This window comes from Vitis vinifera, chromosome 19 (genome assembly GCF_030704535.1).
Source record: "Vitis vinifera cultivar Pinot Noir 40024 chromosome 19, ASM3070453v1".
Classification (NCBI taxonomy): Eukaryota; Viridiplantae; Streptophyta; class Magnoliopsida; order Vitales; family Vitaceae; genus Vitis; species Vitis vinifera.
The window spans coordinates 23,299,974-23,314,601 of NC_081823.1; the positions used below are offsets into that span (position 1 = coordinate 23,299,974).

Genomic DNA, 14,628 nt, shown 5'->3' on the forward strand with positions numbered 1-14,628 from the left:
CCTTCTACTTTGCACATTAGCCATTTTATGAGAAATCATAGTGTTCCTGTCATCCTCCTTAAACTAAAGTTCTTTGGATTTTTACCTCTAAGAGACTTCCATTAGCAAAGCCTACTAGCAAAATATTCCTCTGTTTCTCTTCTAGCTTTGACCTCCTCCAAAGAAAGGCTTGATTCCCTCTCTTTGGAATCTTGGAATCCCACTTGATTTAATGCTAACTTCTTCTAAAGTGCAACATTGCCAAAGACTTCTTTGTTTCACACCTTCAAATTTGCTTTTCGCTCTTTCAATTTGGATGCTAATATGAAACTATAAGAACCTCTCAAATCACACTTCATCCTATGCCTTGTTATTTGAAAAAAAATATGCCTAAATCATATTAGGGGGAAGTAATATTAACCATTGCTTACTTAATTAGTCAGTTACCTTATAAAGTGTTGGGAAGCAAAGTCCTAGTGTTATTTCCTCATGCTAAACCTGAGGCTAACTTGAGCTTACCCGATTTTCCATATTCATCTCTTACAACCCCTATTCTAGATACCACTCCTTCAATAATCCTCAAATCTATTCCTACAGGGGCTAACACTCTTGAACTTGAGGATGAGGGTGAGAAAAATGGTAGCATTATTGTCGTGCCACTATACATCTTCTTAAGAAGAAGATTGCCAAACCTGTTCCAAATGCTAACCCAAGAATCTGAATCCATGACATATACGAAATCTAACCCTAGTCATTCTTCTTTGTGGCTAGTTCTTGGAGACCTAAATTTTCTAATAGCTCTTAGAAAAGGAGTTAGAAATACCCAACACCCTATGTCTAACTTTATATCTTTTGATAGACTATCCTCACAACAAAAAATCTTCATTACCTAATTAAATCTTATTGAAATTCCACCAACTATCCAATAGGTACTTAGGAATGAGAATTGGAGAAAAGCTACGAGTGAAGAGGTGGGTGTTGTTGAAAAGGAGTTAGAAATACCCAACACCCTATGTCTAACTTTATATCTTTTGATAGACTATCCTCACAACAAAAAATCTTCATTGCCTAATTAAATCTTATTGAAATTCCACCAACTATCCAATAGGTACTTAGGAATGAGAATTGGAGAAAAGCTACGAGTGAAGAGGTGGGTGTTGTTGAAAAGAAGTTAGAAATACCCAACACCCTATGTCTAACTTTATATCTTTTGATAGACTATCCTCGCAACAACAAATCTTCATTGCCTAATTAAATCTTATTGAACCACCAACTATCCAATAGGTACTTAGGAAATAGGTACTTAGAAAAGGAGTTAGAAATACCCAACACCCTATGTCTAACTTTATATCTTTTGATAGACTATCCTCACAACAACAAATCTTCATTACCTAATTAAATCTTATTGAAATTCCACCAACTATCCGATAGGTACTTAGGAATGAGAATTGGAGAAAAGCTACGAGTGAAGAGGTGGGTGTTGTTGAAAAAAAAGAAAAAAGACGTGAGAAATTGTTGAATCATCTAAAGGGAAGACACTAGTGGGGTGTAAATAGGTGTTTACTATAAAATAAAAGGCCGATGGAACTTTGTGGAGATACAAAGCTAGACTTGTAGCTAAAGGCTATCCTCTGATATAGAGTGGATTATCAAGAAACCATTGATCCGAGGGCAGTGATGAATATTATATTGTTATTATTATCCTTAGCAAGTAATCTTAGTTAGTCTTTGTAGCACTTTGACATTAAGAATGCCTTCTTTCATAGTGATCTCGAAGAAAAGATCTACATGGAAGCACCACCAGGGTTCAATGATGAATTTAAGACTAATAAAGTATGCAAACTACAAAAAAAATTATATGTCCTAAAACAATCTCTTAGAGCATGGTTTGGAGATTTGCTAAAGTTATGAGAAATTAGAAATTTTGATAGGGCCAAGGGGATCATACTCTCTTTATCAAATGGTGAATAATTGGTAAAATCACACCCTTAATTGTTTATGTGGATGATATAATCATGACATGGGGTAATATTGAAGAAATGGACAAACTTAAGAAATGGTTTGTTTGAGAATTGGGTATAAAGACTTGGACATACAACAATATTTCTTAGGAATTGAAGTGCCTCATTCAAGAAACAATATTTTATTTCCTTACAAAATTTTATTCTTGATCTTCTCAAAGTAACTGAGATGGTTGGACATAAGCCTGTTAACACCCATATTGAACAAAATAATAAGCTTGGAGAAGCATCAGAAGATGCAACCGTAGATGGGGGAAGTAACTAGAAGCTAGTTAGAGGGCTCATTTACTTATCTCAAACAGAACATGATATAGCTTATGCAATGAGTGTAGTATGCTGGTTCATGCACTCTCCTAAAGAGCCTCTCTTACAAGCTACACACAGAATTTTGTTATACTCAAAATCTTCTTTAGGTAAGAGAATACTCTTTAAGAAAAATAAAGAGTTGAGTTGGGAAGTTTACATTGACGTAGGCTGGGCTTAATCAGTAGTAGATCTCATATCAACCTTTGGGTATTGTACTATTCTTAGAGGAAATTTGGTGACATGGAGAAATAAGAAATAAGCTATAGTTGCTAGGTTCAGTGTAGAGGCAGAGCCATGGTGTAAGGAATTTGTAAGCTACTTTAGTTAAGCAATTCTTGATGATCTAGGAGTTAAGAGGAAGGGGGCTATGAAGTTATACTACGATAATAAATCAATAATTAGTATTGCTCATAACTATTGATTTATTATTGCTCACAACCTAGTTTAACATGATTATATAAAACATGTTGAAGTGAATCGACACTTTATCAAAGTGAAGCTTGACGGTAGACTGATTTGTACTGATGTTTCAATAAATGGGCAATTTGCTGATATCCTAGAAGAAAGGTCTACTAAGTTACCCATTTTAAAAGATAACTAGCAAGGTGGAAATGGATAAATATCTATTCACCAGCTTAAGGAGGAGTATTGACAAATCTGATTGAAGATATTAGGGAATTAACTCTCTAATTTCTAATTTCTGAGATTGCATAGCTGTATTTTTCTAGTTTTATTTGTAGAGTAGAGGATTTATAGGAATTAGTCAACTTTATGATTTTGTGTAATTTGGTTTCCTAATTTTTTTTAGGATGGTATACTACGAATACTGTATTATTTTGTCAGAAAAATGCAATGAATAAAAATAATTTTTTTCCACATGGTATTATGCAAAAACCATGATCTTGCAACTAGAAAACAACTCTTCAGAAATCTGAACAAACTTTTCACAAAGATGGAATCATTTTATTGGATTCCAAGAAACCCTTAGCTCTTATAACTGTCTTGGAAGAAAAGCAAATCTGGAAATGGTTCAAAATACTCCCACTCCATTTAGGTTGGTGAATAAGAAAGTGCTAGCATTTTATTGGGAGGCATTCTGTAGTTCTCTAGAATGGATGAAACTAATTTCCCTTATTTGTTAGGACTTGCTTTCCTTTAAATAACCATTAATGTGTGTATTTCATGTTCACTGTCATAATTATAGGGGTGTCATTAAGTAACATTAATACACCTCTTTTGCTAATATTAAGCTTAACTGCCTTTGAGCTATAGTATTTAAATCTTCTTGCAGGCAGTTGCAGAAATCATTCTTTCAAAACACTTCAGCACAAGACAAGTTAAATCTGTAAGTGCACACAGTTTTACTAATTAAGAATCATACACGTCATATCTCAGATCTTGCTTTATGGTCATCTTTTCACCTTTTTCCTTTTAGTTCAAAAATTTTTTACACCCTAAGTTGTGAAACATTTAAGAGGGAGAGTGATTGTGTCAGACACATGACCGACAGATGTGTTAAACTGAACATTTCTGAAATGTAATTATAGCTACACTGAAAATGATTAGTTTTCTGATATGCTCTACCAAATTGCTTGTCATGCACACTTAGTGACATACCATGTAATCTTGTGTAAATGAAGGTTGGTTCTCAGCCAAGTGTGGGAGAAGCGATTTGTTGTGCAAATCACGACAAAGAATAATAATAGGGAGAAAATAATAAGAAAAAAAACAAAAACAAAAACAAAAACAAAAACTCATCCAGGATTTACGTGGTTTGGCCTCAAGCCTACATCCACGGGTGAAGATGAAGAAGAACTTTCACTATTTTAAAAGAGATTACAACTCTTTAAACTCTCAAATCCCAAAGCCCCAATTTATACCCAAAAAAAGACTTACTATTTTGGTCAAAAATCTCTTCCTATATTTTTCCTAATTACAAAGGAAGTTTCTATATAGGAAACAAAGTGTATAATTGTCAAAGATACCTTTTCCTAAATAGAAGATCTCATAATAGGATATTTCCTATAATAATAGGAAACCCACTTTCAATAATATCTTTTATTAGGAAACTATCAATAACTTTTCAAATTGACTCAAAAAACAATTTGACACACTTTCCAACAATCTCCACCTTAGCTCAAATTCCCAAGATTCAAACAAACTCGAAAGTCTTCGAGTTACTTTGCTCCTACACCTTATAGGGGCCTTCAAATACCACTAACACCAATTAAGTCCAAGCAATGCTTGAACTTAATCATAGGAACGAACTTAGTCATCATATATGCGGGATTGTGCACCTAGTGGTTTTTTTCACTACAATAGCACCTTGTGCAATCACATCCCTAATAAAATGCATTCTGACATCAATATGTTTGGTCCTCTAATGGAACATCTGATTTTTAGTCAAATGTATGACACTTTGGCTATCACAATACACAACAATCAACTCTTGTTGTAAGTCTAAATCGCCAACCAAACTCTTAAACCAAATAGCTTCTTTCATTGCTTCTGTGGCTGTCATGTATTCTATTTCAGTGGTTGACAAAGCAACTGTAGATTGCAAAGTTGCTTTCCAACTAATAACACTACCACATAAAGTAAATACATACCCTGTTAGAGATCTTCTTTTGTCCAAATCTCCAGCATAATCAGAATCAACATAACCAACAATTTCCCCATAGATGTCAATAATTTTATCATATAGTAAGTCAACATGTGATGTTCCTCTCAAGTATTGAAGTATCCATTTCACTGCTTGCCAATAGATTTTCCAAGGCGATCCATACATCTACCCACCACACTAACTGCATGTGAAATGTCTAGCCTAGTGTAAACCATGACATACATAATGCTCTCAACTGCACTAGCATAAGAAACATGTGACATGTACTCCCTTTATTCTTCGGTATGTGGTGATAAAACACTAGAAAGTTTTGAAGTGAGTTGCTAATAGAGTACTCACTAGTTTTGACCCTTGCATTCGAAAGCGTTCTAACACTTTCTCAATGTACTTTTTCTGTGATAAGTACAATTTCCCTACTTTTTGGTCTCTATGAATCTCCATGCCTAATTTTTTTTTTTTGCAACTCCAAGGTCTTTCATTTCAAACTCTCCTTGAAGTTGAGTTTTCAAACTGTTGATCTCAGACATATTTTTGCACGTAATTAACATGTCATCAACATATAACAATAAATAAATGAAAGAACCATCAACCAATTCCTTGTGATAAACACAATTATCATACTCACTCGTATAGTAGCCATTACCAATTATAAAAGCATCAAACCTTTTATACCATTGCCTAGGAGATTGCTTCAAACCACAAAGAGATTTCTTCAATAAACAAACATGGTCTTCCTTTCTTGAAATAATGGATCCCTCGCATTGATGCATCTAAATATGTTCTTCCAACTCACCATGTAGAAAAGCAGTCTTGACATCAAGTTATTCTAACGCTAAATCAAATAAAGAAACCGTAGCAAGTAACACTCTGATTAAGCCATGCTTCACAATTGGAGAAAACACTTCATTGAAGTCCACACCCTCCTTTTGTGTGTAGCCCTTTGCCACCAAGCGTGCTTTGAACCTAGCATCCTCCAATTCTGGAATTCCTTTCTTTCTTTTAAAGATCCATTTGCAACCAACAATCATTTGATTTTTAGGTTTCTCAACTAGTTGTCAAGTATGGTTTTATTTTGAAGAGATTCTATCTCCTTATTCATAGCAACAATCTACTATGTAGACTCTCTACTAGTGATGACTTCATGATAAGTTTGAGGTTCCTCCCTTTCAATGCTCTCTGCGACATTAAGTGCATAAGCAACCAAATCTACATAAGCATTCCTTTGTGGTTGTTTAATCTGCCTCCTCGTTCTATCCCTAGCCAAACAATATTGTTGCTCTTGTGATGCAATTTCTTTATCATCAAGATATTTCACTTCTTCCTCCTTTGGCTTTATTGAAATCGCTTTTTCTATGGTTTCCGGAGCTTTAGTTAGAAACTCCACTTTTTTTCTCACACCGGGGCCGTGTTTTGTATGAAGTTGCTCCTTCCTAGGACTCAACATTGCAAACTCATTAAAAGTCACATCCCTACTAATAAGAAATTTGGAGAACTTTGAATCTGGGCACCATAACCTGTATCCTTTCACTCCATCAGCATATCTTAAGAATATGCACTTCCTTGCCCTTTGTTCCAACTTACCTTCATTCACATGAGCATAAGTAGGACAACAAAAAATTATTAAATTAGCATAATTAGAAGGGGAACCAGACTATACCTCTTCAAGAGTCCTACAATTAATAGGAATTGAAGGAGATCTATTCACAAGATAATAAGTTGAATTTACCGTTTCAGCCCAAAATTCCTTTGACAACCCTACATTCGAAAGCATGCATCAAGCTTTCTCTAAAATAGTTCTATTCATCCGTTCTGCAACCCCATTTTGTTGTGGAGTATGCCTAACTATGCGGTATCTCACAATACCTTCATTCTTGTAAAACTCATTGAACTCTTTCCCACGAAATTCCATGTCATTTTCAATTCTCAAGCGCTTGATTTGTTTTCTAGTCCGTTTCTTGATCATGGCTTTCAATTGCTTGAACTTCCCAAAGACATCATTCTTATGTTTCAAGATATATATACCTAGACCTTTCTAGAGTAATCATCAATAAAGTTCAACATATATCTTCCACCACCAATGATACAACCTGAGAAGGGCCCCAAAGATCTGAATGGATATAATCCAAAATACCTTTAGTTCTATGAACACCTGTATTGAATTTTACCTTGCATTGTTTCCCGAACACACAATGCTCACAAAAATCCAGTTCTCTCATTTTCTGTCCATCAAGCAAACCTCGTGTACTTAGAATTGTCAACCTTCTCTCACTCATATGCCCAAGCCGCATATGCCACGATCTAGTAGTCTCTATAATTGATTTTGAAGTTGAAACTGTAGTTGCACTTGTAACTGTGCTATCCTGCAATGTATAAAGACCATTAATTTTCTTTTCTTTCATCACAACAAGAGCACCCTTTGAAATCCTCAAAACTCCACCTCTAGCTTTATATGTGCATCCATTGGAGTCAAGTGTCCTTAAAGAAATCAAAATTTTCTTCAATTCTGGAACATGTCTTACATCAATTAATGTCCTTATAATGCCATCATGCATCTTAATTCAAATTGTGCTTATCCCAACAACCTTACAGGCTACATCGTTTCCCATGAGAACTTTCCCACCATCTATGAGTTGGTAGGTATTGAACCAGTCCCTATTGGGAGACATATGATAGGAGCACCCTGAATAAAAAATCCACTCATCACCTGAGTTTGTAACAGTAACTCAAAGAACATCTACAGTATTTGAATTTTCTTCTGCAATTGTTGCATCACCAAATTAAAAGTTCTCTCATTTTCTTTTCCTTTACAATTTGGACAATTTTTCACATAGTGCCCTTCTTTCTTACACTTGAAACATTTGTTGTTTCCCCTGGACTTTGATCTAGATCGACCTTTTCTGCCATTATTTTTCTTTCTTGTTCTCCCTCTAGCCACTAAACCTTCACTTGAGTCATCTTCTCTACTTTTGGACACCCACTTCTCCAACTCCCTTGAGTTCAAGGCTGCTTTAACATCCTTTATGGAGAGAGTATCTCTACCATACATCATCGTATCTACGGAGTGCTCATAAGAATTTGGTAGGGAACACATCAAAATTATGGCTTGGTCTTCATCATCAATTCTAACATCAATATTCCTCAAATCAATGATAGTTTTAATAAACTCATCAAGGTTGTCTTTAATGGACGTACCTTCTTTCATCTAGAGAGTATACAATCGCTTCTTTAAATACAAGCGATTTGTAAGAGACTTTGTCATGTACAGACTTTCCAACCTTAACCATAACTTGGCGGCCATATCTTCTTCTACAACCTCATGAAGCACCTCATTACCCAAGCACAATAGAATAGCACTATGCGCTTTCTCCATAAGTTCATCATTTTCTTCATCAGACATCGTTGTGAGCCTTTCTACCCTTTAGTGCTTTGGACAACCCTTGTTGAACCAATTAGGCATGCATCTTAACACACCACAAACTGAAATTGTTTCTTCTATCAAATTTCTCAACCTCAAACTTTGTTGCCATTCCAGGTCTAATAACTTTAGCTCTGATACCAATTTGTTATGCAAATCATGACAAAGAATAATAATAGGGAGGGAATAATAAGAAAAAAACGAAAACAAAAAACTCATCAAGGATTTACGTGTTTCGGCCTTAAGCCTACATCCACGGGCGAAGACAAAGAAGAACTTTCACTATTTTTAAAGAGATTACAACTCTTTAAGCTCTCAAATCCCAAAGCCCTAATTTATACCCAAAAAGAGACTTACTAGTTTGGTAAAAAATCTCTTCCTATATTTTTTCCTAATTACAAAGGAAGTTTCTATATAAGAAACAAAGTGCATAATTGTCAAAGATACCTTTTCCTAAATAGAATATCTTATAATAGGATATTTCCTATAATAATAGGAAACCCACTTTCAATAATATCTTCTATTAAGAAACTATCAATAACTTTCCAAATTGACTCAAAATACAATTTGAGACACTTTCCAACAATGACACGATTTAGTATAGCATTTCAGAGTTTATAACATCATTCTGACTATAGAATTGGAACAACATAGAGCCAACATGGGGTGGATATGGCAACATATTGGACAACCTTTTATGGAAACTTTAGTCAAAGGTATCATTGAACTGGAAGTGAATTAAAATCATGGGTTCTTCCAGTTGTATTGGTACTTCTTGAGATTAATATTTCTTTCTATTCAAAATGTCAGCAGAAGAAATTTTTGGATGGGGAATAAACTAGAATTTCCAATGCAATTTTATTAATGTTTATCATATATGATAACATAAACGCATAGACATGTATTATACACACAGCCCTGTACATATATACTTGTTTACATATGGTACACTAGTCCATACTTGTATAACCTATATAATTGTATTCATATCACACCTTGGGGTGGGAGCCAGGTTACATAAGCATCAAGTTTGTTCCTTAATGCACTGGTAAACATCAAGGTTGTTCCTTTATGCACTGATAAGCATCAAGGCCTAAGCCTCGGCCTTTTACCTTTAGATTTGACTTTTTCTGGGGTGAGGAAGGCAAGGGGATGAAAAAGCTTTGTGACAGTTTAACATTGGGTTATATCCTGTCTCTTTTCTGTGCTCACATAAATTTCTGTGTGTTTTAAATCTTTTACTGCTCTATACCTCTTCCCTTTTTTTCTCCTGAAGCTCTTTTGGTGCAGACAATTCTATGTGCTCTTGCAGAGATTGTTAGCATGCGCTTTGTGAATGGCGTCGGTGCACGAACTGGAATAATGGGAATAGATTACCCAACAGCTATGTGGCTTTACAGGTATGTAAATAACATAATTTGAGGAATTTACAGAAAAGAACTCTTTTCAAATGCTATGGAAAATAAAAAGAGTGGAATGACTTCACTTGTATGTTGTCCTCAATTCCCTGTTTGTATTCTATACCTTTGCTGAGATGTGCTTAAAACTTGTCCTTGCATCCAGAGATTTGGGCTACAAGGCTTACAGAGTTGAAGCTGTGGATGATCTAACCAAGCCATTCATCTCCATGTACTTTGGTGCAGCTTATTTAGCTTGGTTATCTGAATATGAAGGGCGGTAAGTTTGTTCACCAATGCAACTTTTCCTGAGTACATATCTCTTACAGAATCATTGATCATCTGATGGGTGAAAACCAGGCAAAGAACTCCTCAATTTATTGTTCAGGCTTATCTAGCTGGACCAAAGAATGTGAATCTTCAGGAAACGGGTCATCATTGGCTTAACTTTGAGAAAGCAGTAACCTATTATGAACCAAAAAAGAAGTAGGTCCTCTTTCACCCTTTCCGATTATAAATCAACTCATAGGATGTTTTTGCTTTGTCTTTGGACCAATCAGTTGCCCTTGTCTCCACAGGGAAGATGGAGGTTGCTCGATATTATAAACCGTTGAGAGCTACTACTACTCCCTTGTTACATAAAGTGCTACATAGAGTCTTTTCTTCCTAGTTACACTGTATTGTTTTATAAGGATGAATTGCTTGAATATTTATTACTATATAGAAATGTTAGTGAATATTTTGTACAGCTTTTAAACCAATACATATGTTGAGTTTTACTACTTCCTTTGAACAATGCTATTTCAATATTTACTTGAGAGACTTGAGGCAATATGTTGAATGGCTGATCCAATTCAGGCTTCTCTAAGTAAAAGTTGTCTTCTTATGTGGCATGAATTTGACTTCTAACCAGGAGCTTATATTTATAGTCTCAGTTCTACAAGGCAAAAAATATGGGATGTATTTTAATTTAGGATTTCCATTTTATGGAAAGAAAGATGATGGATTTCATTCTTAGGTTTTGCTTAGATTTTCTAAATATTGTAGAAAAAGAAGAAATTGGGAGTAATAGGGATAGGAAAAGACAAAGGAAGAAACTTTGAATTCTCTTGTTTAGATGAGAAAGAAGACAAAAAGGAAAAAGAAAATTAGATGTGATGAAAATTATTGGGAGAATTGTGTTTTAGGCTCAGATGGGCCCAAAAATTAACATTTGGTCCTCCAACCATCCATATTTAAGTCCAAGATATAAACAAAGTATGAAAATTAAGATGAAGGATATTGTCTTTCATTAATTCCTAAAATACCCTTATCCCTTATATGCCTACAAGTGAGTGTGAATTTTATTTTTTTTTTGTGTTTTTTTTTCCTTTTCTATTCTCTATTAAATATTACTTATTTCTAACTCTTTTTTTTCCTTTTTATTTCAATATATATTTCTATTTTATGTCAAATAAAAAACAATAATATTTTTTTATTTTTCATTTTTAAAGATATTGAATTTTTTTGCTCTTATTAAAAGCAATGATAAAAATTTTGGGATTTTTCATCCAAATATTTTTTTATCTTTTTATATTTATCTTTTAGTTTAATTTTCATTTTTTATTTTAAATTTATATTACCCTTTCATCTATATTTTTCTCTTATTTTTAATTATTTTTTATATTTTCTACATTAACCATATTTTAAAAAATTTTAAAAACTATCACTTCACTTTATTATATATATATATATATATATATATATATATATATATATATATCTTTTTAGCTTTTTAATTTTTAATGTTTTTATTTTAAAATTTTTAAAAAGATAAATTTGTTGAAAAAAAATAACTAAGATATGAAGTTCTAATATTATATTAATAATTTTTCTTATCTAGATAGACTAATGCAAAGTATTTTGACCCACAACAAGAAAATTATCAATACAATTTTTTAGTTAAAACTTTAAAAATTAAGTTTCAAATAAAATATATTATATAAAATTTTATCTAAAAATTATTGAAAGCGGTATTTAATTTTTTTTATTGACTTTTAAACTTATCTAATTTTTTACTTGAAAGGCAATAGAACATGTTTACAAAAACAAAAAATAGTTTTTCATTTTTTAAATAAATGAGTATAAATATATTAAAAGAATTAAAGATAATCTTAGTAAAATTTTTGATAAATATGATTATAATTTTAAATATAGATTAAATTGGATAAAATTTCACAAAAAAAAAATAGTGAAAAGAAAGAACATTGCTAAAACTATAAAAACAAAATATGCAATTACAAAATTCTGATGATGAAATTTGAAAATAAAATTCGAAACAATTCTTGAGTGAGAATTTGAGTGGGGGGGAAATCTGAGTGGAAAAAAATAGGAAAGTTTTTCAAAATCACTTGAAATCCTTAACAAAAAGTAGTCTTGTACATTCTTGTACAATTAGTAAATTTGTCTTGTACAATTAGTGTAACACCCTTGTACAATAATTCAAATAACTCAAAATTTTATTTCTTATGTGTTAATTTTTATAGGGAATGTCTTAATGAAATAGTTTGGTAAAAAAAAAGAAAAAAAACTATCAATAATCGTCTTAATATCAAATTCAAGCTATTTAAAAATCGTACAAAACCTATTAGGAGTTTTGTATACCCTTGTACACTTAGCACATTTCCCTTGTACAATTAGTGTAATACCCTTGTACAATGACACAAATTTCATATTTGTCATAACTTAAACATATTTTCAAAAAGAGACAGTATAGAAAATAAAAATAAATAAAAATAAAAACTAGAAAAATATTTTAAAACCAAACTCAAATATAATCTATATAATTTTTAGTTACTTGTTTTCATCTAAAACAAGTAAATATACCTTTCAACCCTTTTATATATATATATATATATATATAAAATCAATTTATACTATGTATTGATATAATCCACTTCTAAAATTAGGTCATATGAAAACATTTTAATTGAATACTTAAAATAAAAACTCTCCATCCATCCTTATTTTAATTGAGTACTTAAAATAAAAACTCTCAATCCATCCCCTTTCTTTATTTTTCTTTTTCTTATTTTAGTAAATTTTCAATTAATTCAAATCATTAAAAAAAAAAATCCTTAATAAACAAATTTGTAGCATTTCATATAACTTATTACTAAAAGTCATTTCAAAAAGTTATTAAAATAAGGAAGGAAGAAGATTAAAAAAAAAAATTGAACTTTTTATTTTATAATAGTAAAAAAAAACTTTAAAATACTTTTTAGTATAAAAAAAATTAAAATAGTGAATATATTTATTTTAAATGGTATTTTAATCATTAAATTATTTATTTCTAAAATGTAAACTATAAAAATAAATGTAAAAGATAATTTTTATTTATTTAAATTAATATTTTTTTAGAAAGTATTTTCCAAAATAGTATTTGAATCATTAATATAATTTTTGTTTATTTATAATTTAAAAATAAAAAATAATGTAATTTTTCAATTATTTATAAAAGAGTTTTAAAAAAATGAAAAATTCAAAAATGGTTAAATAAGAAAGAAGAGTGACAAGTAATAGAATAAAGACAAAAATGAGTCAAGTGGGTATTTTTGTCAATTACTATATCATATCTTTGGGCTTAAATATGGGTGGTTGGAGGATCAAATGTTAATTTTTGGGCTCAACTGGACCCAAAACACAATTCTCCCAAAATTATTTAGAAATTTATAATTTTTCACGGTGTTTATTCTTCTTCAAGTGTACGGTGTGTCCATTGCAAGTATATTATTAGATGAGTTGGTGTCACATGAATATTGAAGTGCTAAAAGTAGATTGAAAGGAATGTAGAAACGTGTGAAGAGGTGGTGGTATGGTTGTGAAGTTGTGGAGATTTGAGTAGGGCTGTAAATAACTTCAATTTGGACTGTTTTTGAGTGAAAAATTAAATGAACTATGTAGTAGGTTTATATGTAGTAAAACCGAATCAAACCAATTTTGTTCAATTTTTTAATACGATTTTAGTCTAATAACAAAGTTCATTTTGGGCCTTATGCCCAATTGAATTTTAAAAGTGAATTTATTTTATTTTGAGCCCAATCTATCTATGGACTAATATTTTTCACATGTGACTTCACTTGATAGCAATGTTTTCAGAATCGGATCGATTATTGAACCAAAAAAGTTATCAGTTCACGATTCACAATTCACTAGTTGGACCAGCAATCGAACTGGTGACATCATAAATATATAATTTATAAATTATTGAAATTAAAAATAATTATAAAAATAAAAATAAAAATTTATATGTTATTTAAAAATTAAAATTTTATTTTAAAATCAGAAAATTAGTTTCAAATTAGAAATTTAAATTAAAATCATAATTTTAATTTTAATTTTAAATAAAAAAACTTATTTTAAAATCAAGAATTTATTTAAAATTATAATGTTTTCATTAATTTAAAATAAAATCATAAGTTTTAAACATCATGAAATTAAAAAATAAATAAATATAAAAGAAAATAAATAATAATGAGATGAAGCAAAAAATAATATAAAAAAAAAATTCTATAAGAAAATATGAGAGAGTGGGCAAAAAAGGGTTCCAACGGGGTTTTGGGGGGTGGGGCTTCCAGCGGGCAAAAAAAGAAAGAACTTTTCGGTTTTTCTAGTGCAAGGAGTTTCAGCAAGGGGAAGGGGTGGGGTGGTGTTCCAGCGGGGTTGCGGGGGTGGCTTTGCAAGAGGGGTGGAGGGGTCCTGCCGGTAGAGGCTTTTCCAGCGTGGGATGGGGGTTCCAGTGGGGTTGATGGGGAGGGGGGAAGGAGGGGTTCCGACGGGCAATAAGATATTTTGCAGCATGGTGGTGGTTTTACAAGGGGGGTGGGGATCCTATCGATGGGAAACGAC

The 14,628-nt window shown here is 31.9% G+C and overlaps 1 protein-coding gene across 7 annotated transcripts in view; it reads left to right on the forward strand.

Annotated features, from left to right (window-relative positions):
• The window catches only part of LOC100254368 (uncharacterized), a 40,912-nt gene extending 30,339 nt beyond the window's left edge, over positions 1–10,573 (forward strand). For 6 of the 7 annotated variants that reach the window (XM_010646675.3, XM_002266077.5, XM_059735675.1 and 3 more), the window contains 5 exons: positions 3,598–3,651; positions 9,635–9,744; positions 9,908–10,021; positions 10,102–10,227; positions 10,320–10,573. In XM_010646675.3, coding sequence (XP_010644977.1) covers positions 3,598–3,651; positions 9,635–9,744; positions 9,908–10,021; positions 10,102–10,227; positions 10,320–10,347 — 432 coding nt within the window. In that variant the 3' untranslated portion in view covers positions 10,348–10,573. Of the gene's footprint in view, positions 1–3,597; positions 3,652–9,634; positions 9,745–9,907; positions 10,022–10,101; positions 10,228–10,319 lie in introns of those variants that run through there. The other variant, XM_059735677.1, reaches the window with a different exon arrangement.
• Positions 10,574–14,628: the final 4,055 nt, after the last annotated feature.